We start from the raw sequence: 20545 nt of genomic DNA, 5'->3' as shown, positions 1-20545 counted from the left end.
ATTAACATACCTTGTATTTCTCACCTGTGGAAACATAAATGCAAAGAACCCCTGGACTTAGTTCCAGGACCTGAGATACAAATCCTGGCTTTACCACCTCCCCCAAATACCCTATGATCTGCTCTAGAACATGGTCTATACCCTTTCTCAACTGCATGTCTAGCACTTTCTCCTCTTTTTCATTAATGGAGCCCTCCCCACTCTTCTCTCCCTCAAGACTTCTGTCAGGCCTTCTCTGACCGCCCACCCATACATGTTAACTTCTTTGCTCCTAGTGCAAAGTATATTCCTCCACTTTAGCATTTGTCACATTTTATTGCAAATATTTGTTGACATGTGTTTCCACGGACTGAGTTCTTGAATCCACAGACAGGCAATTCCTTTGGGACCTTTGACTTACAGGATTTAGTTACAGTGCCTGGCACATAGCAAAAAATAAATATATATTAAAGGAATGATTGTAACCTATGACCTTAAGTGAGTCACTTATTTTTTAAGTCTATAAAATAAAATTGTACAGAATTGTTCGGATGATGAAGTAATGAATGTGACTTGTAGATTATAAACAGATTCTAATAGTAATCTGTTTATTCTGTTTTGTAGGCCCTTTCTCATCTTTTCCAGTCAAATCTGTCTAATGCTTCGAGGTAGCTTTGTCCAGTAGAAATATAATGTAAGCCACAAATATAATTTAAACACCTTAGTACCCATATTTAAAATGTTGGGGCTTCCCTGGTGGCGCAGTGGTTGAGAATCTGCCTGCTAATGTAAGGGACACGGGTTCGGGCCCTGGTCTGGGAAGATCCCACATGCCGCGGAGCAGCTGGGCCCGTGAGCCACAACTACTGAGCCTGCGCGTCTGTAGCCTGTGCTCCGCAACGACAGGCCGCGATAGTGAAGAGGCCCGCGCATCGCGATGAAGAGTGGCCCCCGCTTGCTGCAACTGGAGAAAGCCCTCGCACAGAAACGAAGACCCAACACAGCCAAGAATAAATATAAAAATAAATAAATAAAAGATTACTAAATACAAAAAAAAAAAAGTTGAAAGAAGTAGGTGAAGTGAATATCAACAATACATTTTAGCCGAACATATTCAAAATATTGCTTATTAGCTATTGTACATTTTGTTAATTAAGTCTTCTAAATCTGGTGTGTATGTTACAACACACCTCAATCCGGAGGCTGGTGGCTCCCGCAAATCGGACAATGCAGCCGCAAGGCCGACTTCAGACACACGTCTTGGTGAAGTCAACCTCGTTCAGAATTAGTGATTCCTCCTCAACGCTCTCTCCAGTCCCTTGTCATCACCCTGGCTATCTTGAAACCTAGAAGGTGAGTTCCTTGAGGAATTCCAGACCGTTGTCTCGAGAAATCTCTCTCACAGAGATCGTTGGCATGTGAGGAGCGGTTGTTAAATGTCGAGGTAATTAATGAACCTGTGTGCAAAGGACCCCGCGGGAGGCCGCGTGGCCGGGACGGAAGATGGTCAGTCAGGGAGAGGGCAGGGGCGAGCCGCCAAGGTCGGCCGGGATCCTGGCGCCTGGGCCCGCGGCGTCCAGGGGTGGCGGGCGCCGAGATGCGGGGCCGGGCCGCCTGGGGGCCCTGGAGCCGCAGCCCGTCCCCCGCCCCGGCCCCCACCCACCTCGGCGCCGCCGCGGCCGCCGAGCCCCGGAAGCGGGCGGGGATTTCCTGTGCCCGCCCCGCCCGCGCCCGCTGGGCCGCCGTCTCCGCCTGTCGCTGGCTCCGCGGCCGCCGGCTCCGAGGAAGCGAGGGCGGAGGGGAGGGGCAGGCGGCACCCGGGAGGGAGGCACCGGGCCGCAGGCCAAGACGACCGGGGTGAGTGGGGCCGGGCGGAGGGAGTCGCGGCTGGAGGGAGGGACGCCTGGCTTCCCGGGGCGGTGAGTGGGGCCGGTCACCCGTGGGGGCGGGGAGGAGGGTCGTCGCGGCCTCTGGGTCGCTGCCATTCTGGGGGGCGGGGGTCGGCCACACTGACATTCTGTGCTCGCCCCTCTCCTGTCTCCCCGTCCCCACATCGTCGCTGTCAGGCCCCGCAGGTTCCCGCCGCTGTCACCGCGCGCAGGTCACCCCGCGGCTCCTTTTTCTTCACTTGCTCATGCCCCAGTTCACGAGAAACCTGTTTTCTGACCTCACTTCCCCTGCTCCAGCTCTGCCTCTCTCGGGTTCTCTGAAATCTGACCCTCTCCAGGGGCACTGTGACAAGGAGGGAAGAAGCAACCTTACTCCGGAGCGGGCGCCCGTCCCGCCCACGCCCCGCCCGGGGCAGGGGCCAGGCTTCTCTGACAGCGCGACTGTCCCTGTGTCCTTGGACTACTCATTTCGGTAGCATGGCCCTTTCTCTATCCAACAACATTCGCTGCAGAAACCAACTTCTACAGGTGCCATGCCCCCCAGATATGTGAGGAAAAGCGGGAAGTGAAAGTCTTAGAACCCCGACTCCAGTAGGCCTGGGATCATCCTGAAGCCGGGAGAAACCAGGTTAGGGCTGACACCTTAACTGCCCAGGTGCTGGCTGTGAGAGAGCATATATTTTAGCAAATGCAGTCTGAGGACAAGTACCTGTCCCCTCCTTTGCTGATATTTCTGCTAGCACTTCCACAGGTTTTCTGTCAGTGGTCTGGAGAGGCTCACATCTGGCCTGCGAAAGAGGCTTCCTATCAAGGGACTCTGCTGCTGGAGAGATGGAGAAGTGGGTCTCAGGTGTCCAGATATTTACCTAGAGGTAAAGTCCTGAAGGAGGACTTTCCAACGGAGCTAGAGAATGAGGAAGACATCTGGTGAAGAGGGGGAATCCATGCTTTACATGTTAAAAGTAGAGTGAATACAGGGGCTGGAAGTCAGAGGAAAAAGCTAAAATGGAACTTTCCCTTTATTGCTTTATTGGGAATTTTCCTTTCTCATGAGAAGTCTCTGAAAAGGAAACCTTGTAAGCTGGGAATCAGTCCAGGATGCTCCCATGAGGCCCTGAGACATCTCTGGACTTCTGAGATGAAAGGGAAATTTGTTCCCTTCCTGTGCATTGAGCTTAGAGTTCCCACCTACCTCTTTTGTCGAAGACAAATAGGCAAGAAAATGAACAACTTGACAGTTGTCATTACCTATCCTGGGCTCCTGGATTCTTGCAAATGTTTTTGGATGGATATGAGTGAGCCAGAACAGTTACCAAGGTTCTGACCTGTTTTTGGAAGACTTTCACTGGCTCTGACTGCTTGGGCATTGAGTAAGAATCACGAAAATATGATGTTGCCACGCAAAAAGGGACTCTTCACAGTCTCATAGACTATTTCCCTGCTGTAAGGCAGGGAGACCGCTATCACAACACAACCTGTCCTGCTCCTAAGATGTCCAGAGCAAAAAGCCTTCAACCAGGTCCCATGCACTGCAGGATTATTAGGAATTTTTTTTTAATCTAACCTAAATCTCTTCTCTTGCAATCAAGAGAAGAGATCTACATAGAGATAGAAAACATCTCTCTTTTTATTCCTTGGCAGCATCATTCATCAGCCTTCTTCCCTAGTCAAGAGAAGACTATGTCCATTGTTTTGAACTTTCCCCCAATGTACATATTTCCCATCCCTTTCTTCACTTTTGTTTCTTCTGATGGAACACACTCTGGCTTCACCATACGCTTCTTTAAAATTGAATATGTTTTTATAATGAGATCTGACTGGTTCTATCCTGTGTCTCAGGTTCTTTCTTGTGTCTTAAATCACAGGGCTGTTAATTCACCCCAGGGTCATGTTAGCAGCACCTGCTTCCCCCTTTTCTACCTAGTCCAAACCTTTTCTGTTCTTTTTTTCTTTTCTCAATCAGACATTAACTGACCAACAGTTTCTCTTATCTTTTAGGGTTGCTTTAGAGTCTTATACCTGCTTTCCAAGTTATTGATCTTTCTACCATATTTACTACCAGTTCTCTTTTTCTACAACAGAGTGACAAGTTATATGTCTGTTTGTTGAGGCTTGTCCTAAGTAAGGCACCATTTGGTACAGCCTTATAAAAAATACACCCTTTGACTAGGACTTCTACGTATAGTAATCATTTCATTCTAGACTAACTGATGAGAATGGGATTTGTGGCAGAAAATCTTATGTGTAATTACATCTGTTATTGAGTGCAAGTCTGTTTGCATCCCATCCTGCATATTTCCAGATTGCTTACATTCAGTGGTTGAAATTTCCAGTTAAGTATTTTCAGTTGTTGAAATTAATTGATAGCTTTTGAATTTCCAGGATTGTTCTTTTCTTTTTTTTAATGAAGTCCTTCCAGCCCCAAAATAAACATTTGTGACTTTGCTATGTAGCACCTGCTCTTTTCTGGCTCAGGTTCAATTGATTGGAACACATCAAACTTTTAAAGTTCATCTTTCATCAAGCTCCTCCTATCCAGTGTCATCTTTTCTCCCTGGGCTGTTCTCCATAACTCCCTTAGGAATATCACCCCTTTCCATTTTCATGGGCATAACTGATATGAATTTGTTCCAGGTCACAATTTGGGTTTGTAGCAAAAATGCTTTCAGAACAGACAGCAGCCCTGGGGACAGGATGGGAATCAATGAGTGTTCAGCTGGATGGAGCAGAGCCCCAGGTGGAAAGGGGAAGCCAGGAAGAGGGGCCATGGAGAACAGCACCAGGGCCACTGGAGCACCTGTGCTGTGACCTTGAAGAGGAGCCACAGTCGCTTCAGGAGAAGGGTGAGAGCCCGGAGGGGGTGTGTGTGGGAAGCACAGTGCAGAGAATAGTCTTCTAATCTCTGCTGAAAAAGTAGAGTTAAAAATCCCCAAATTGCCATGGACTGACTGAACAGCATAGTCAGTACCAGGACTAGGTCACAGAAATACAAGGAACTTATGGGCTCTGGTCACAGAAATATTAATATAATGAACACCTGGATTCTGCAAACCATGTAACTGGGCTTCTCCCGTTTCTTGCATAATCACTCCCTCCACATGCTACATGGTTAGTGGTAACAAATATGGGAGACAAAGGAAGTGACAGAAACACTGACTGCTGTTGGAAAACACACTCAGTAAGATGCACTTTACAAGATGAAAATTACATTCAAATAATATAAATTCAAACCACAGCTAGTCGAGTAGAAATGGATGAGATAAATGCTCTACTAACAACCACTCAGTACCCTTTCAGGATATTTTGAGGGAGAGTCTTTTCTACTACATTTATGCATTTGAGTCTTACCAATGGGTAAAAATATAGGAAAAAAAATGTGACCCTTAAGCCCCTCTAAAATAGGGCCCAGGCTCTAATTGGGAAAGGATGGATGCCCCATCTCTAATGGTTCCTCTCTCCCCTCACCAGCTCAGTCGGCTCCCTGGGTTCCTGCCATTCCCCAGGAAGGGAGCACTGGAGATTGGGAGATGGCAGCTGCACTTCTTGCAGCTGGATCACAGGTGGGCTGTGTTCTTCCCTTGGCCTCTCTCAGGGTTTTCTCAACGCTGCCTTTCTACAGCCTTTGCGTCATTCCATTGATTTGTCATTTCACATGACCACTAATGGTATGTCCATTTTATGTCTGAACAGATTCTATCCCTTTCCAAGGGGCTCATAATACCCTTTTAAAAAATGAATGGAGGCATGATGAGAAGAAGGGAATTCCTAGAGGTTAGGTGTTTTGTTTTGTTTTTTAATGGATGGCTGTGCTATCCACAGGGGGAATTTAAGAACAATTCATTAATGTCCTTTAAGAAATAAATCTGGAAAGATTAGGAAAAGAGGACCTGAAGGAAGCTTGGAAGAACATAAAGTAGACAGGATTGGGTGGACGATAGAGCATTTATGGAAAAGAATAGAAGATAGAAAGATGTAAAAAGGGGCAGAGCCAGAGAGAGAAAACAGGTTTCGATTCAGAAGGCAAGGGGAGAGCCATGGGAAGACAGTAATAATAGTAGTAGTAGTATCCATACTCCCAAAGTGCTTACCATGCTTGCTGTTGTCTGAGTGCTTTATGTATAGTAACTCATTTTACCCTGAGAGAAACTCAGTTATCCCCATTTTACAGATGAGAAAATTGGACAGGAAAAGATTAAGGCACTTGTATAAGGTCATACTGCTAATAAGTGGCAGAGCTAGGAGTCATTTGGCTCCAGAATCTGGGCTCCTAACTGCCACACTATGCTGCCTTAAAAGATAAGGATATGGCATAATAGGGGAAGGGGGCAAGAAAGAATATTTTATCTATATTCTTTTGTGCTGATGGGAAAGGAAAGGTCAAGTGGAGAAAGGAGCAGCTAGTACACAGTTTCTACAAGGAAAAGAATAAGGCCAGTGAGAAGAGACTGGGCAGACACCTGTAACTAAACAGAGGGACCAAAGAGTTGTGGTGCCTCCAACTTCTCATGGTTCCAATTTGGGAAACTCCTCTACAGCCGTTATCCTTGCTCATTCACGGACCATTACCTTTACCCCTTTCCTCATTTCCTCTTCACCAAAACCATGTGCCCTGCCCAGGGACCTCTGGGCAGTTCTTTTTCTAGACACTCTCTTGCCCTCTCCCCTCTACTACTACCTCAGCCTTTTATACTGAGAACCCATTTTCCTTAAGGAACAGCTGCTGACAGATGATGCTACATTTTGTTTCAGGGCCTGGTAACCATCAAGGATGTGTCACTGTGTTTCTCTCAGGAGGAGTGGCGGAGCCTGGACCCTTCTCAGACAGACTTTTATGGAGAATACGTCATGCAGGAAAACTGTGGGATAGTGGTCTCTCTAAGTAAGCATGACCTTCCCCAGCCACTAAATGACTGTACTCTGGGAGAATGGAGTCATCTGCTCCAGGGCTGTTGGAGAGCGTCTATTTGGGGTTCTTTTCTAGGCAGATAATCTATCTAGGCTTCCACTAGAGAAAGAACGCTAGAGTTAATTCAAAGGGAAAGGAAGTAAAGTGTCATATTTTTAAAAACACAAAATGATGTGAATTATTAGAGAAGAGAACTTTAGGCTCTTCTTGGTTGGGAATTGGGAGGTTCTTTCAAAGCAGAGAGAAGGACACCTAAGAGATGGAACTGAGTCCTTGGAAACTCAGAAACCACCTAGGGAAAGATGGGAGTGTAGGTGGTGAGACAGCTGCAGTAGGGCTAATTAAGTGAAGTTATGACCAGAAAAGACAGTTGGACTGGAAGTATTTGAACTTTGAGTGGAAGAGAACACTCATTGGGAAGAAAGTATGATTTTCTGAAAGAAAGTAGAGGGACTGAACAGAAACGGGAGGGGGGAAGAGGGAAAGGCTTGTATCTGGCCTTCTATCTTTTTTTTTTCTAATATTTCTCTACTGATGTGGTTGCGCTGGGTCTTAGCTGCGGCACGCGGGATCTAGTTCCCTGACCAGGGATCGAACCCGGGCCCCCTGCCTTGGGAGCATGGAGTCTTAACCGCTGTACCACCAGGGAAGTCCCCTGGTCTTTTCTATCTATAGAGTTCCAGGGAATAATCTAGGAAACAGCTTTTTTCAGAAATGAGAATTACGGTTGAACTAATTGACATCTCTGTTTTCCTTTCCCATGGGCAGGATTTCCAATCCCCAAACTGGATATGCTTTCTCAACTAGAAGGAGGGGAAGAACAATGGGTTCCTGACCCCCAGGACTTAGAAGAGAGGGACATTCTGAAGGTCACATATACAGGTAATGACGTAGAATACACTCAGCCACGGCCTTCACCCCTTTTGGAGTTTCATCATTACATGTCCCTCTAATCCCTCCTCTGCCTCAGAGAGTTATAGTACTGAAAGGTTTAGAGATCTTTTTCTTCAAAAGCAAGACGGTGTAACACAATGGTTTAGAGGGCAGGCTCTGGGGCTAAACTTTGTGGATCTGAATCCAGGATCATACCTGTGGAACCTTGGAAAAGTAATTAACTTATCTTTGGGTTCCTCATCTATAAATTATTGTGAGATTTAAATATGTAACCATAGTAGAACAGTACCAGCCACATAATAAGCACTCAATAAATGTTAATTGTTGTTGTTGTTCAACCTGCCACCCATTGTGGAAATGCCTTCCACAATGTCTCTAGTGCTGACAGGTGGTCACCCAGCCAGTGATGATTGTAGCACATTTCTTAACTCTCTCCATCTATGCTTAGGCAGGAAGATGGTGACTAATAGTTTTTTTTTAAGTGCTAAATAAATAACAGTAATAAATAACAACAATAGCATAGACCATTTACTAGTGCTTACTATATGCAGGTACTATCCTATCTGTCTTATAACATCTATCTTATAATGATTCCCATTTTACAGAAGAAGAAAGGAAAGCCTACAGAAGTTAAGTGGGAAAGCTGAGATTCAAAATTGGGTATCTGTCTCCTAAGGCTAGGCTTTTAGCCTCTGTACCTCTTGCATTGTCTTATACAACATTAAAATCTGTTCTCTCAGCCTTTATGGGGTGAGGTTTAGGCCCTAATAGGCATCATACAACCTCACCTATGACTCAGGTCCTGGGGTACTCCCTTGTGACTCCCCTCTTGGGGTCGGTATTTTCCCTTCTCCACAGGAGATGGAAGTGAGCACGAAGGGGATACCCCTGAACTAGAAGCAGAACCTCCCAGAATGTTATCTAGTGTGTCTGAAGATACCGTTCTCTGGAACCCAGAGCAGGATGAGAGCTGGGATTCCATGCCCAGGAGCTCCAGAGGCATGCTCCTTGGCCCACCGTTTCTTCAGGAAGATAGCTTCTCAAACCTTCTGTGTAGCACAGAAATGGATTCCCTGTTAAGACCGCACACATGCCCCCAGTGTGGGAAACAGTTTGTGTGGGGCTCCCACCTTGCCAGGCACCAGCAAACACACACTGGGGAGAGGCCCTACAGCTGCCTCAAGTGTGAGAAGAGCTTTGGGAGAAGACATCACCTGATCCGACACCAGAAAACCCACCTACATGACAAGCCCAGCAAGTGCTCTGAGTGTGGCAAGAATTTCCGATGCAACTCCCATCTGGCCAGCCACCAGAGAGTACACGCAGAAGGCAAACCCTGCAAGGGCCAAGAGGTTGGAGAGAGCCCTGGGGCTCGGAAGCGGCAGCGCGCTCCGCCAGTGCCAAAGTGCCACGTGTGCACTGAGTGTGGGAAGAGCTTTGGCCGACGGCACCACCTGGTGAGACACTGGCTGACACACACCGGGGAGAAGCCCTTCCAGTGCCCGCGCTGTGAGAAGAGCTTTGGCCGTAAACACCACCTGGACAGGCACCTGCTGACCCACCAGGGACAGAGTCCCCGGAGCAGCTGGGACAGAGGGACATCTGTCTTTTGAAATCTGTTTCTGTTGCAGCTGTGGTCACATCTTTCAACCGGTGCTACCAGGAGTCTCTGCCAGAGCTGACCCTCTCCTGCACCCCCGTGGCCAGAGTCATGAGTCCCAGTCCATCCCTAGAAAGATGAGGTTCCAGCATTGGCCAGAGTATTTCTCACCAGTTCTATGAGATGCCACATAAAGTAGAGTTCTTTGGGCAAAACTTTTGGGAAACAGTGCCTACTGCATGGGCTGATATTCAGCCTGAGCCCATTCTCCAGGGTACAGTGGTACCAGCAGTTTTTGGCTAAGGCCCAAACTGCTTGGATTGGTTGGTTGGAGCTTATGCCATACCAGTCGTTAAATATTTTGAGTATCACCCTTCCATAACATAACTATTCTCTCTCTCTCTCCCTCTCTCTCTCTCTCTCTCTCTCTCTCTATATATATATATATATGAAGAGAAAGACCATATTGGCATATTAAAGGCTCTGAAAATTTATGCAGTAGAGCAAATGGTTAAGCCTCTTTTAATGCAGTGTTTCCTAAATTTATTTGACTTCAGTATCCTTTTTATCTCACATCCCACAGAACTGGTGACTCCATGAAACATACTGGTGAACACTGGGTTAGAGAGTAACGAGGAAACAGGAAAGAGATAGTGATCAGGCACCCAGAGCCCCCTTTTTTATCCAGATGAAAGCTGAGGGGCAGACCTCATTCTTGTGTGGGCCCATCATCCTTATACCGATCATCTGAATATACATCCACACCTCTCACCCAACCTGCTGAAAAACAGAAACAATAACCTTCTCACCCCTGTTCCTGCTCCCTTCACCCTGCATATACATATATCCAGCTGAGACACCACACTACAGTGCTAAGAGATGGACCTTATACCCCCAAGTAACCCAGGCCCACACAGAAGAAAAATACTTTATCCCCTTGAACAGACCCCTTTCCTCTTGACAGTGTCTTTATGTGTCTGTGTATCTGTGTGCAGGGTCTTTGAAGAGAGCATGCAAAGTGCAAACTGTATAAGCTAGATTTTCTAGGGGCTATGTTCTGGGGATGAGGGTAGTGGGGATTGTAAGGATTTTTTTGTTTTGTTTCAAGATAGTAAGTAAGCTGAGTGATCAAGGGAGCCCTAGTGGAAAGGGTCAAGTTGTGGGAGTTGAGGTATAAAGCCTTCCCCAGTATCACTGAGATCAAGACAACTGGATATTTAAGTCTAGGTCTGAATCTGTGGGCCACAGATTCTTTTTGCCAAAGTGGAGAGAAAGAGACACCCTCAGTGAGGTGAGCTGTTTTCTTACTGATTTCAAGCAAGGTACATATAGAAGCTTTGTGCTTAGTGGATTTTTTGGTCTTGTTTTAAGTGCTGGGAAGTTAAGGCAGGAGTCACAGTGCTTGCAGGTTGTTATCACCACTCTTGTTTGACCTTGACTGCCTCATCAAGGGGGCAGAGTTATTCTTGTGGATCTCATTCCCCTAAACAGAACTTTAGGGGAAATGGCTGTGGCTTAGCTATTCAGCTGATGCAGGGTAATGAGCTTTCTGGTTGGTTTTCCTCCCAATTCTGGAAAGGTGTCTGCCCTAAGACTCTCCAACTCCAGAACTTGCATAAGTATTCTAGCATCCATTAGTTGATGAGTTGGTCATTGTTTCTCTTTGTTGATGATGTGTTAATACCAATCTTATCATTTAAAAATTACCTTGTATGTAAGAGCAGTTTGGGGTTAGGGAGGGAGAAAAGCAAAGAGGATGGAAGTGGGATATTTTCTCTTTAATGCTTAGATTCTGGGTTTTCCTTAACACACATTTCTCAACCACAGTTGGTGGAATTAACCAGAGAGGCAAGAGGAAGTTAGCTGCAACAGTCTAGTTTAATGACTGTTCCACTTGCTTAGGAAAAACTGGGTGAATCATAGCTCCTTAGAGTCCTGGGCCCAAATGGAGCCAAAAATAGGGTCATTTTGCTCACTGGGCTTCTTAGAGTGGGTATGACTTGAGCAACACAGCCCCTACCTCCCTTCTGCTCAGAGCAGCCTTCCCTCTTTGCCTAGAATGTACTTCTCTTGCTTATGTTCCTATGAATAGAGCAAAATGGCCAGCCCTTTCTTTGTAAGGCATCCTTGTCCCAGGTCCTCAGAGACAGGAGCATTTTAGGATCAGTATTAGGAGATGCCCCAGGGCACAGGAAAATACTGGGTTCCACTGGCAAAACTGGACTATGCCATTTCTTTTACCCTCCCACTATGCCTCATTCATTAATACAAATCAGCTCTATGTGAGCAATGGTTCAGAACCTGTTTTGGATCACAGGCCCTTTTGAGAATCTGACAAAAAACCATAAACTCACTTTTGAGGAAAAAAAGATATTAGTAATTCACTCAGTTTTGCATACACATTTAACAGGTTCAGAGCCCATCCATGGATTCACTAAACGGGGGTCAAAGAAAGGAGTCACCCTGACCCAATATGGTCATTATATATTTGTGTCAAGAATTACAAGGCAAGGATCACTAAACATTTTAAGGACTAAGATACCAGAGGCGATAGGATATAAGGAGTGTCTAGTCTTTAATGACTTGAAGTGTATTGCTTACATTCTACTCTATGTTTTTTAAAAAATTCATATGACATGCTGACAAATCCAGCTCCTCACGAACCTTGTTTTAAAGACTTGTATGAGGTGACTGTCCATACCATCGGATCATGCCTCTTAATAACCAGGTGTTAACCTCCAGCCTTTGATCTGTTTTAGTAATTGTAAGGTGAGAAAGTGAAGCCCCCAAAGTGTAGGTGCACTCATAGCACCCAACTGAAAGGCAACATGGCATCTAAGGGCATTCTGCCGAAGGGGCATCCCTTTAGGTCATTTCTACTGTACTGCTGTCTTCTCTACCTCCGTCCAACACCACTTCCCTTGGACGAAAAATAAAATAAGCAACAGCCATCAGCTGGGCAAAGAGATTTGAGTGATTTTTTCCACAGGGAACACTCCCATCTTCCTCCCAACTGCCTCTGCCACATGTCTACCCTATCCTATCCCCTTTAAATAAAAAATATCTCCGTGTTCTCTCTGAGCAAAATGTAAAATAGGGAAGTCCATATTTAGGAACCTGTCACCTTTTTACCTCTGTGTGGTGCCTCTACCCTATTCAGAGCCCAAGTATCCTTGCTTTTCCACCCCATCAGAGTATCTCTGCAAAGAAACCGTTACAATGGAGATTGTAACCAAAGGGTTAGCTTTCTCAGAGCTATCTACATTTTAAGCTGTAGTTCTGATAGTGGAAGTGGAAAAAGGAAAAGATTTTCCCTTGTTAAAGTGATGTTATGCCTTCAGGGAGCAAAGGGGTGATAATTTGGGACAAAATCCTCCCCTTTCCAGCACTCCTACAATCAAACCACTGTTTCCTATTTCCATCAAGGGCAAGGTGAGCCCTGACTCAGAACCAGAGGTTCCAGAAGACAAGTTCTTTCCATCTCTATTCAGTTGAGTGCACTGGATGGGGGTGAGTGGGGTTGGGCAACAACGGAAAAGTGAAATCTATTCCCTTAGGCCCCTTAGAGATCCTGAGATGGCAAAGTTTACTTCTATTGCATCAGAAACTTTGGGGATGGAACCCAGCAATCGGTCTTTTAACATACCTACCAGGGTATTTGATGTAGGCTCAAGTTTAAGAACTACTGGCTACGAGATTCAAATTCCATTTTAATCAGTGGTTCCTCAACCATCTTCAAATAGGGAGAGATGGAATCTTCACACCCCTGTTCTCAGATTTATTTTCTGCAAAATCCTAGGCTAGTTGCTCCTCAGTTCAATTCCTCTTGGGTCCCAAGTTATTCCCCCACCCTTAAGTCAGTGAAAGAACTGGGTTAGTCACCAATTTCAGAAACTGTAGTGGGGTAACTACCAAGCTGTTGTAATTGGTTGGGGTTGGGGCTGGAGCTTCTTAAATGGGTATTGAGAATTCATGGGTCTAGAAATCTGAAAAGACAAAAAGCAGACACCTCAAAGAAGGTAAATCCAATGTAAAACTGAAAAATCCAAAGAAATGGTCCTCCTTTGTTAGTTATCTGGTCCTTTTTCAGGCCTAATAAGTTGCCCTGGAGGCAGGCGGGGTGGGCATTCAGCACAAAGGTAGAGAGTAAGGCCATCTGTCTCAAGCCCCTAAGGACCCAAGTATTCCTACCCCACAATTGCACTGGAGACCAATAAGGGGCCATGCAGAGGATTCCTAACTGTGATTTGGCCAACCCAAATCATGGGCAAGGGCAGCAGGAGGATTAGAGAGCCCCCAGGACATAAGAGGCAACCAGGCTCATTTAGTAAGATATGACACAAGCAAGATTTGAACCTAGACTCTGTTTACTAGGTAGAGGTTGTAACCAATTAAGCCATGGTGCCTATGTCAAAACTGCATCCTCCTGCTTTGAGGATTCTGTCCAGTTCAGGCTACAGGAAGGGATCTGTCTTGCAGGCCCTGGCCCTGATACCTCCTCCACCCCCTCTCCTAGACATACCCATGAGGACAGTTGCAAACCTGCCACCTCTGTGGCGCTCTACAAGGTCAAAAGGTTAGAGTGAACCCAGGTTTCTTCGGGTGAGGCACTCAACCCGTCTCCTAAGGCAGAGAAGGTTGGCTACAGCTTTCTTCAACTCCAGGCCTCAGGCTCTCCCTCTCTCCTTTCCTGCCACAGCCTCCGTCCAGTAAGCAGAGCTCTTCCTCCACTCTTCACTCCCACTTCTCTTTTTCAGTTGGTTTGGTTTGATTTGGCTTTCTGTTTTGTTTTGCCTGGGGAATGCCACACCTTTCCAAGGGTATTTGTTCTTCCCAATTCCTATCCTTCTTCCATTGTAGTTTCTCGCTTCAAGTTTCTAGCCAGTTCCATTCCATCGTGAGCCCACTTGCTACCTGTCCCTCTGCCTATTGTCCAGTTTCTTTTCTGTCATCAAGCCTACTAAGCAGAGTCCATTCCTCATATTTCCCACTTTCTTCCCTCAGATTCTTGGCTTGGCTGTAGCATCTCAGCTGCCATCTCCCCACTCTGCCTCTCTCTCTCATACACATCTCCCCACATCTGGACTTGGCCAAGGTTGCCTGTACTGCCAAATCCAGGCTCTTTACTCCCTCCCTACAGGCTCTTCTTCCCTTGATGAAGTTTCCATTTTTTGCGTGCTTACTACGTCCCAGGCACTGGCTGTCCCAGGCCTGGAAGACTGAGTATGGTGATGGCCCCTGTACTTAGCATGTTCCTCAGCCGACCCCTCCACTGCCACCACTCTCCTGCCACACCTCAGGACACTGTGCGCCAAGGGACCCTCTTCCAGGCAACTCTGGGGGTGTATGCCCACTTGCCATCCAGCCCAACAGCCTAGTGCCTGCCAGATTTCTAGCTATTGTCTGACTTGGTTCCCTCTGAGGGACAGTGAACTTCCCAAGGATTACCCCACCAGGGACCTTCATCTGTATCTTTCGAGATCTCTAATACAGTATGATCCCTGTCAGTTGAATAAAGGATGTATTGGCTGGGTTGCTGACTGCCTTTCTCCATCCTCTCCTCTCCCTTCCATTCTCAGCTCTTCTCTCCTGATAAAAAGGCTGCAGCAGAGTGGGAAACACCAGACAGCTCCAGGGGGAGTCACGCAGCCATGCAGGGGCCCCTCACTGCCCCTCCCAAAACACACACCTCAAGATACCACAAGTTAGGCCTCCCCACCTCCCTCCTAGTGTCTTGGCTCCCAGATGTCACTCCCATCAGCTAGGGAGGCAACCCGTTCTGGAGACTCAGGGAGCAGAGTGCTGAGCAGGCCGGGCCAAGGGTGAGGTGAGTGAGGGCCTAGCACATGAATTTAAGGAGGCCTTCCATCTCAGGGTCGTTTAAGTGCTGATCCACTCTTGAGAGACCCTTAGAGTGCTGAGCCTGAGTCTGGAGCCTGAGGTGGTGGTGGTGACTGAACTGACCCCCTAGACAAATGTGCAATTATTGGAAGTTTGGGGGGAGCCAGAGGAAACCTGCACAGATGGGGTTAGACAGGAACTGGGTCCACCAGATGCATTCACCTTTGAGGGTGAAGAGGATGGGCATCTGGTAGAGGGTATCAAGAGGACAGGGTAAGAAACAGTGTGGGGAAAAAACATGGAAACCTGGCCTGGGTAAAACCACCAGCCTGTGACCCACTGACATGGCCTCTCACCCATGGAGCTTCACTGGGGTGGGGAGAGGGAATCACTTTGCAGGCACTGGGTGCAGCCCAAAGGCTTTGCTCTTCTTCATGGGAGTTGCCTTCAAGAGCTTCAATCCTACTGCTTAGGGGGTGATCTGCCTCTGCAGCGTTCTTAACACCAGACAGCCTGTTTTGCCACCTGCCTGGTACTGCATATGTTTCACTATTTTCTTGCGTTCACTCTTACTTCCCCCCCAGGCACTTGGAGTAAAACTTTTGACATGTCTGGTCTTTCCCCTAACCAAAAAGGGGAAGAGGGAAGGAACTGACAGAGGAGAAACACAGCTGTGACTGTTCATTGATGGGCCTGTTCTCCCAGCCAGTTCCAGTGGACGACTGAAATCCTGACTTCCTTCTTCTTACTCTCCTATCAGTGTCTTTCCTAGCATTGACAGGACTCATGCTGACACCCCGTCAGTCTTCAGTTCCTCTCTTCCAAATCCTTTGGCTTTTTTAAAGTACTTTCCAGCATGGTGTCCCTCAATTAATTCCCCGAGCAACCTGTCTTCCTGTCCTTGCTAGGCACTTAGGTTTTGGCTGGATCTGCAGCCCAACCAGACAACCTTGCCATGTTAGAAGTCCTCAGAGGAGAAAGAAGAATAGGAGAAATCTATTGACAAACGGAAATATTTTCATGTTCTGAAAACACACTGCCCCCAGTGTGTTGGAGAACACCTTTCCCTACAAGAAACCACTAAATTATTAAAACACTCAAGTGTATAAATGAATTCTAAACTTCTGACCTTTCCCTACATAAAAAAAGATGTAGAGTTAATGAGTAGATGGTGAGGCCCCACTCAACATCTATAACTGTAGTGAAGAGAGCACTGGATTTGCAGTTAAAAGTCAATTTCTAAATTGTACATTTTCTAAACATTAGCTTTTTAATTTAAAATCTAAGAGATTGTAGTGAAGTAAAATGAAATAGTGCATGCAAAAGTGTAAACCACCTTATAAACGAAAAAACTATAACTGACAATTATGTGGAAATTTCTACCTTATTTTTGAGCAAGTTACAATTTATACGAATCTGAAAATGTGTTAAATGAAACACATTTCTATGTGTTTCCTACAATTCCCATCACCTTCCCTCACAATACAGAACCACTTAGATTTTTTTGTGTAATCTTCCAGAGTTTCTTTATACAATTGCAAAGAGATATATTTTCCTTCATTTTACACAAAAGGTAGTTTGGTATACTCAATGTCTTGAATTTTTTCCACTTAATCTATCTTGGGGAGCTTGTCATAACAATACATAGAGAATCTCCCCCTTTTTGTAGCTGTATGCTGTTTCACTGTATTGAAGTTTCACAGTTTAACCAGTCCCCTAGTGATATTTCCATTAATATCATTTAGTGCAATGCTGCACTAAATACCTTGGACATAAGTCTTTTCACAAATGCATTAATATCTAAAAGGTAAATTCCTAAAAGTGGTTCCACTGGGTCAAAGGACATTTGAATTTGTAATTCTGAAAGCCAAATTTCTTCCACTGGGGTCATGGAGATTTACACTCCCACTAGCACTGTATGTGAGTGCCTGTTTCCCCACAGCCTCACCAATGGAGTAGGTTCTTAAACATTTTAGATTAAAAATGCTGTCTTATTGTTTTAATGTGCATTTCCCTTATGAGTAAAGTTATACTTTTTTCATATTTTTAAAGGCCATTTGTATTTGTTTTTTTCAACAACTACTGAATATTTGATGCTAGAGGGCATTACAACTCTAAAGTCCAACAATTTTCTGATCATCGTTACACTAGGCAGTTGAGATAAAAGGAGAGCAAAGAATTGATGTCAGGGGTGTTCTATTTGCTCTGACCAAGGTTAAATACCCAAATATGCCACTAGAATGTGAGCACTGAAAAGTGGGGATTATGTTTTATCCATCTTTATTCCCAGCAAAGGGTTGAGAATCTTGCAGACACTTAGTCATTTGTGAACAGGGATGAGATGAGCGATTCTTGGGAATTTCTTCCACAGAAGTATGGTCTAGATAATCTGGATTGCCTACCTATGAGTTAAGGTCATTTCTCATATTTCATCAAAACCACCCTAAAGCTTATCAATGAAAAATAATCTGAAATGACCATTGTTAGCTATGTAAGTTATTTAAGTCTGGCACTTAACAGATTTGATAAGTTTACTGAGTGAATGAAGTTTGCTTAAATGAAGAAATCATCATAATATAAACAGAAGCATGAAGATTCTTAGGAAATCTAGAAAACAAATTGTTGCCAGTGTCCTTCCCATCCTAACTTAGGGGAAAAGGATTTCTAATTCTAGACCACCTTGTTCTTTAGGTAAAAACATCCTGGGACTATAAAGGAGCAATACATCTGGCTATCGTTAAGAGCATTTGATTAATTTTGTTCTAATTGTGTTCAATAGACAATGTTTCTCATTGCCTCTTTTCAGGTGTCTATTTCCTGACTGTCTGCTTCATTCCACCACTCACAGACAATTCAAGTGCACAATAAACCTAATTACAGCAGGGGCAGATTTCAAAGTTCAAATCATCTATTGATGAGATACACTGCAAGCATTTTGCTCTTACACTGTATAGGCTTAAAGCAGTGATTCCCATTTAAGGGTGTGAGAGTGAATATTAGCATCACTTAAGTCTGTTTGTTTTAAATACAAATCCTGTTCCCCCTTGTAGAAGATATCAGACTTTCCTGGGAAAAGATTGGTCAGGTATACTCTAAAAAAACATGGATGTTTACTTCCCTAGGCATCATTTCTGTGTCCTGTCATGGACTATGGCCTGAGAACTACTCTCACACTGTGCTTAACCCCTGCTTTCAGAACCAAAAGAAATCATACATTTGCTCCAATTTGGTATATAATGCTTAGTACATGTTGTTTTTTTAAGAAGAGCAAAGACCTAGCTATTCATTATTTAGCCTTCTCCGTCTTATATTGCTGATATGCATTCTGTATATCTTAATAGTTTCCTCTCTAGGAGCTATTACTTTCCCAGTTGATAATTCCCTTAATGAATTTTGTCAAGCCTTGTGCTAGCTTTCACACACACTGTTATTTAACTAAGGATTAATATATAAGACGTATTTTCTAAGTTAAAACAATTACCAAATCAGGGCAAAAACTACAAACCCATTACAATCAATTTTGGGAGAAGGGACTTTTTCCTAAAAGGAATTTCAGGTAAGAACACTTTGGATCAGTGGGACCACTTAGCCTAAAGGCTGTCTATTCTTCTCTTGCCCCAGTGATGCCCACACTTCTCTCCTTACATGCCCGTCCCCCCAGAACTCAATATGTATTTGCTAGGGTATCTGACATTAATTCAACACTTCATCTAATCCCATGAAGTTGCTGGCTTTCTTCTACCTGTTTTCTTTCCTTCTGAAAGATATTTTCTTGGCTCCTGCAACAGGAACCGAATCTCAACTCCTTTTTCTCTCTTCACCTGTCATGCTTCTGCTACAGGTCTCACCTCAATAACCACCCTTTCCCTTCCAGGTGCGGCAGAGAGGAAACAGACACAATGTGGTGGAAAGGTCATGTAAATAGTTTTGCCCATTTCAATGAGTGTGGAGCTGCTCTCATTGGAGCCTATGGGGAAAGGCATCTGTGCCTGGAGGAAGGGAAGTTGCTCCCACACTATGGATTCCCGGCTGCATTCTGAGGACCTTCAGATTTAATGGAAGTCTTTGTGCGAGCAGCCCTTGGGTCGTGAGTCTTCCCCTGCCTATTCGAAGCCCCGTCGGTATTAACGGAGGTTGGCTTCTGGATGGTCAATTTTACTGGCTTCTCCTGGGCCTGTTTCTTCTCTTCCCTGGGCTTTGAGCGTGGCCTCTTCTCGTCTCGGGTCCTGGGCCTGATGTCTTCCTTCTCGGTCCGTCCTCTCCCCTCGTCCACTGCCTTGGCCCTCCCTTCCTCCTTGGCTCTGGAACTCACCGGTTCCCTGGCCCTTGGCCTTAACCTCCTCATCCTCCTGTGTGCCCTCGAGCTCTGTCTCCACACTTCCCGGGCCTTCTTGGCCGCCCTGCGTCTCCCGCAGCGCCTGCGTGGGCTCCGCGTCCCGAGAGGGGTTCTCCTGGGCGAGCGGACACTCTCCTCCAACCTCGAGCGTCCCGGCTTTCTCTTCGACTTAAGAATCTTCCAGACCCTGAAGTAGCCGGCGGCGTCGCTGCCACTGACCCGGAGGAGAGCGCCCTTCACACGGGACCTGGACCCTTCGCGCGAGTGGCGGCCGCACTTCCTGCGCACTCTGTAGCCGGCATTTCTGAGCTCCTTTTTGAGAGCTGCCAGAGTCAGCCCTTTGTGCGCAGTGATGGCTCGGAGCAACAGCTGGGACACTTTGAGCACGGAGAGCGGGCCCTGCCTCGGCGGTCCCCCGAGGACATTTTCCGTGGGCTGCTGGGTTTTAACTTCAGCACCTTGGGATTGGCCCATGGGCTCGGCCCCGTCAGCCATGGCCCCGCTCCCACTTCCGCTGGGCCGCTGGCTTTGGACCTCACTCACCTTAGCCTAAGGCTGAGGCCGGCTGGGCCACGTCACAGAGGTAGGTAAGGCACGTCCTAGTAAGAGGGCGGCAGATCCCACCCAGGTAACCGGTCTTTCTCACTTTGAATAACCAATCAGACGCCACTTCCTTCTAGGTCTAAACCAATCCGGACTTTCAGAGCCTATGCAGACCTAAAGAATCACCTTCATAATGTCCAGGGTTTTGTTTCCTGCTCTTATGTTCATACTCCTCATTGATCTTGATCTCGGCCGCTTTCTGAAGGTCACTATTTTTCCTGTGGTGCTGCACGCCATCTACCCACATTCCCCAAAGTGTGAGAAGTTGCTCCCAACCATCCACAAGTAATACGATGCCTTTAGAAAGTAGGTGTAGTAGTCTATAAAACACAACCCAGCCGAGAAACTCCCATTTTTAGGTCCCACCAGATAGATATATGCAGTCATATCTCCCTGACTCTCTGCACGGTGGATTTTTTGCAAGAGTATGAAACAAAGGAAGAACCCACTGTGGTCCCTCTATCCTAAACGTAATTCCCACACCTAGGAAGTTCAGA

General features: G+C 46.0%; 2 protein-coding genes across 3 annotated transcripts; one reads left to right on the top strand and one right to left on the bottom strand.

Annotated features, from left to right (window-relative positions):
- The first annotated feature begins 1721 nt into the window (after nucleotides 1-1721).
- On the top strand, nucleotides 1722-12234 carry ZNF641 (zinc finger protein 641). 2 transcript variants are annotated; one of them, XM_036866986.1, is made up of 6 exons: nucleotides 1722-1836; nucleotides 4503-4711; nucleotides 5337-5428; nucleotides 6618-6747; nucleotides 7543-7656; nucleotides 8527-12234. In XM_036866986.1, exons 2-6 carry the CDS (start codon nucleotides 4528-4530, stop codon nucleotides 9279-9281), a joined length of 1275 nt encoding a protein of 424 aa, XP_036722881.1. In that variant the 5' UTR covers nucleotides 1722-1836; nucleotides 4503-4527; the 3' UTR covers nucleotides 9282-12234. The 2 variants fall into 2 exon arrangements, with proteins under 2 accessions (XP_036722881.1, XP_036722882.1); XM_036866987.1 differs by lacking the exon at nucleotides 1722-1836 and adding an exon at nucleotides 1860-1898.
- Nucleotides 12235-19124: 6890 nt separating this feature from the next.
- On the bottom strand, nucleotides 19125-20285 carry LOC118902757 (testis-specific H1 histone). The gene is made up of 2 exons (XM_036867439.1): nucleotides 20175-20285; nucleotides 19125-19994 (listed from the first exon to the last, which is right to left on the bottom strand). The coding sequence occupies exons 1-2, from the start codon at nucleotides 20283-20285 to the stop codon at nucleotides 19125-19127; spliced, it is 981 nt and encodes a 326-aa protein (XP_036723334.1).
- Nucleotides 20286-20545: the final 260 nt, after the last annotated feature.

This window comes from Balaenoptera musculus, chromosome 10, assembly GCF_009873245.2.
Source record: "Balaenoptera musculus isolate JJ_BM4_2016_0621 chromosome 10, mBalMus1.pri.v3, whole genome shotgun sequence".
Lineage (NCBI taxonomy): Eukaryota > Metazoa > Chordata > Mammalia > Artiodactyla > Balaenopteridae > Balaenoptera > Balaenoptera musculus.
This window is presented reverse-complemented; position numbering and strand designations above follow the sequence as displayed.

Coding starts and splice junctions, on each gene's coding strand:
- ZNF641 (XM_036866986.1), top strand. CDS start 4,528: ATGCTTTCAGAACAGACAGCAGCCCTGGGGACAGGATGGGAATCAATG. Junction 6,748..7,542: donor TGGGATAGTGGTCTCTCTAA/GTAAGCATGACC, acceptor TCCCATGGGCAG/GATTTCCAATCCCCAAACTG. Junction 7,657..8,526: donor TCTGAAGGTCACATATACAG/GTAATGACGTAG, acceptor CCTTCTCCACAG/GAGATGGAAGTGAGCACGAA.
- LOC118902757 (XM_036867439.1), bottom strand. CDS start 20,285: ATGGCGTGCAGCACCACAGGAAAAATAGTGACCTTCAGAAAGCGGCCG. Junction 19,995..20,174: donor AAACCCTGGACATTATGAAG/GTGATTCTTTAG, acceptor CCTCAGCCTTAG/GCTAAGGTGAGTGAGGTCCA.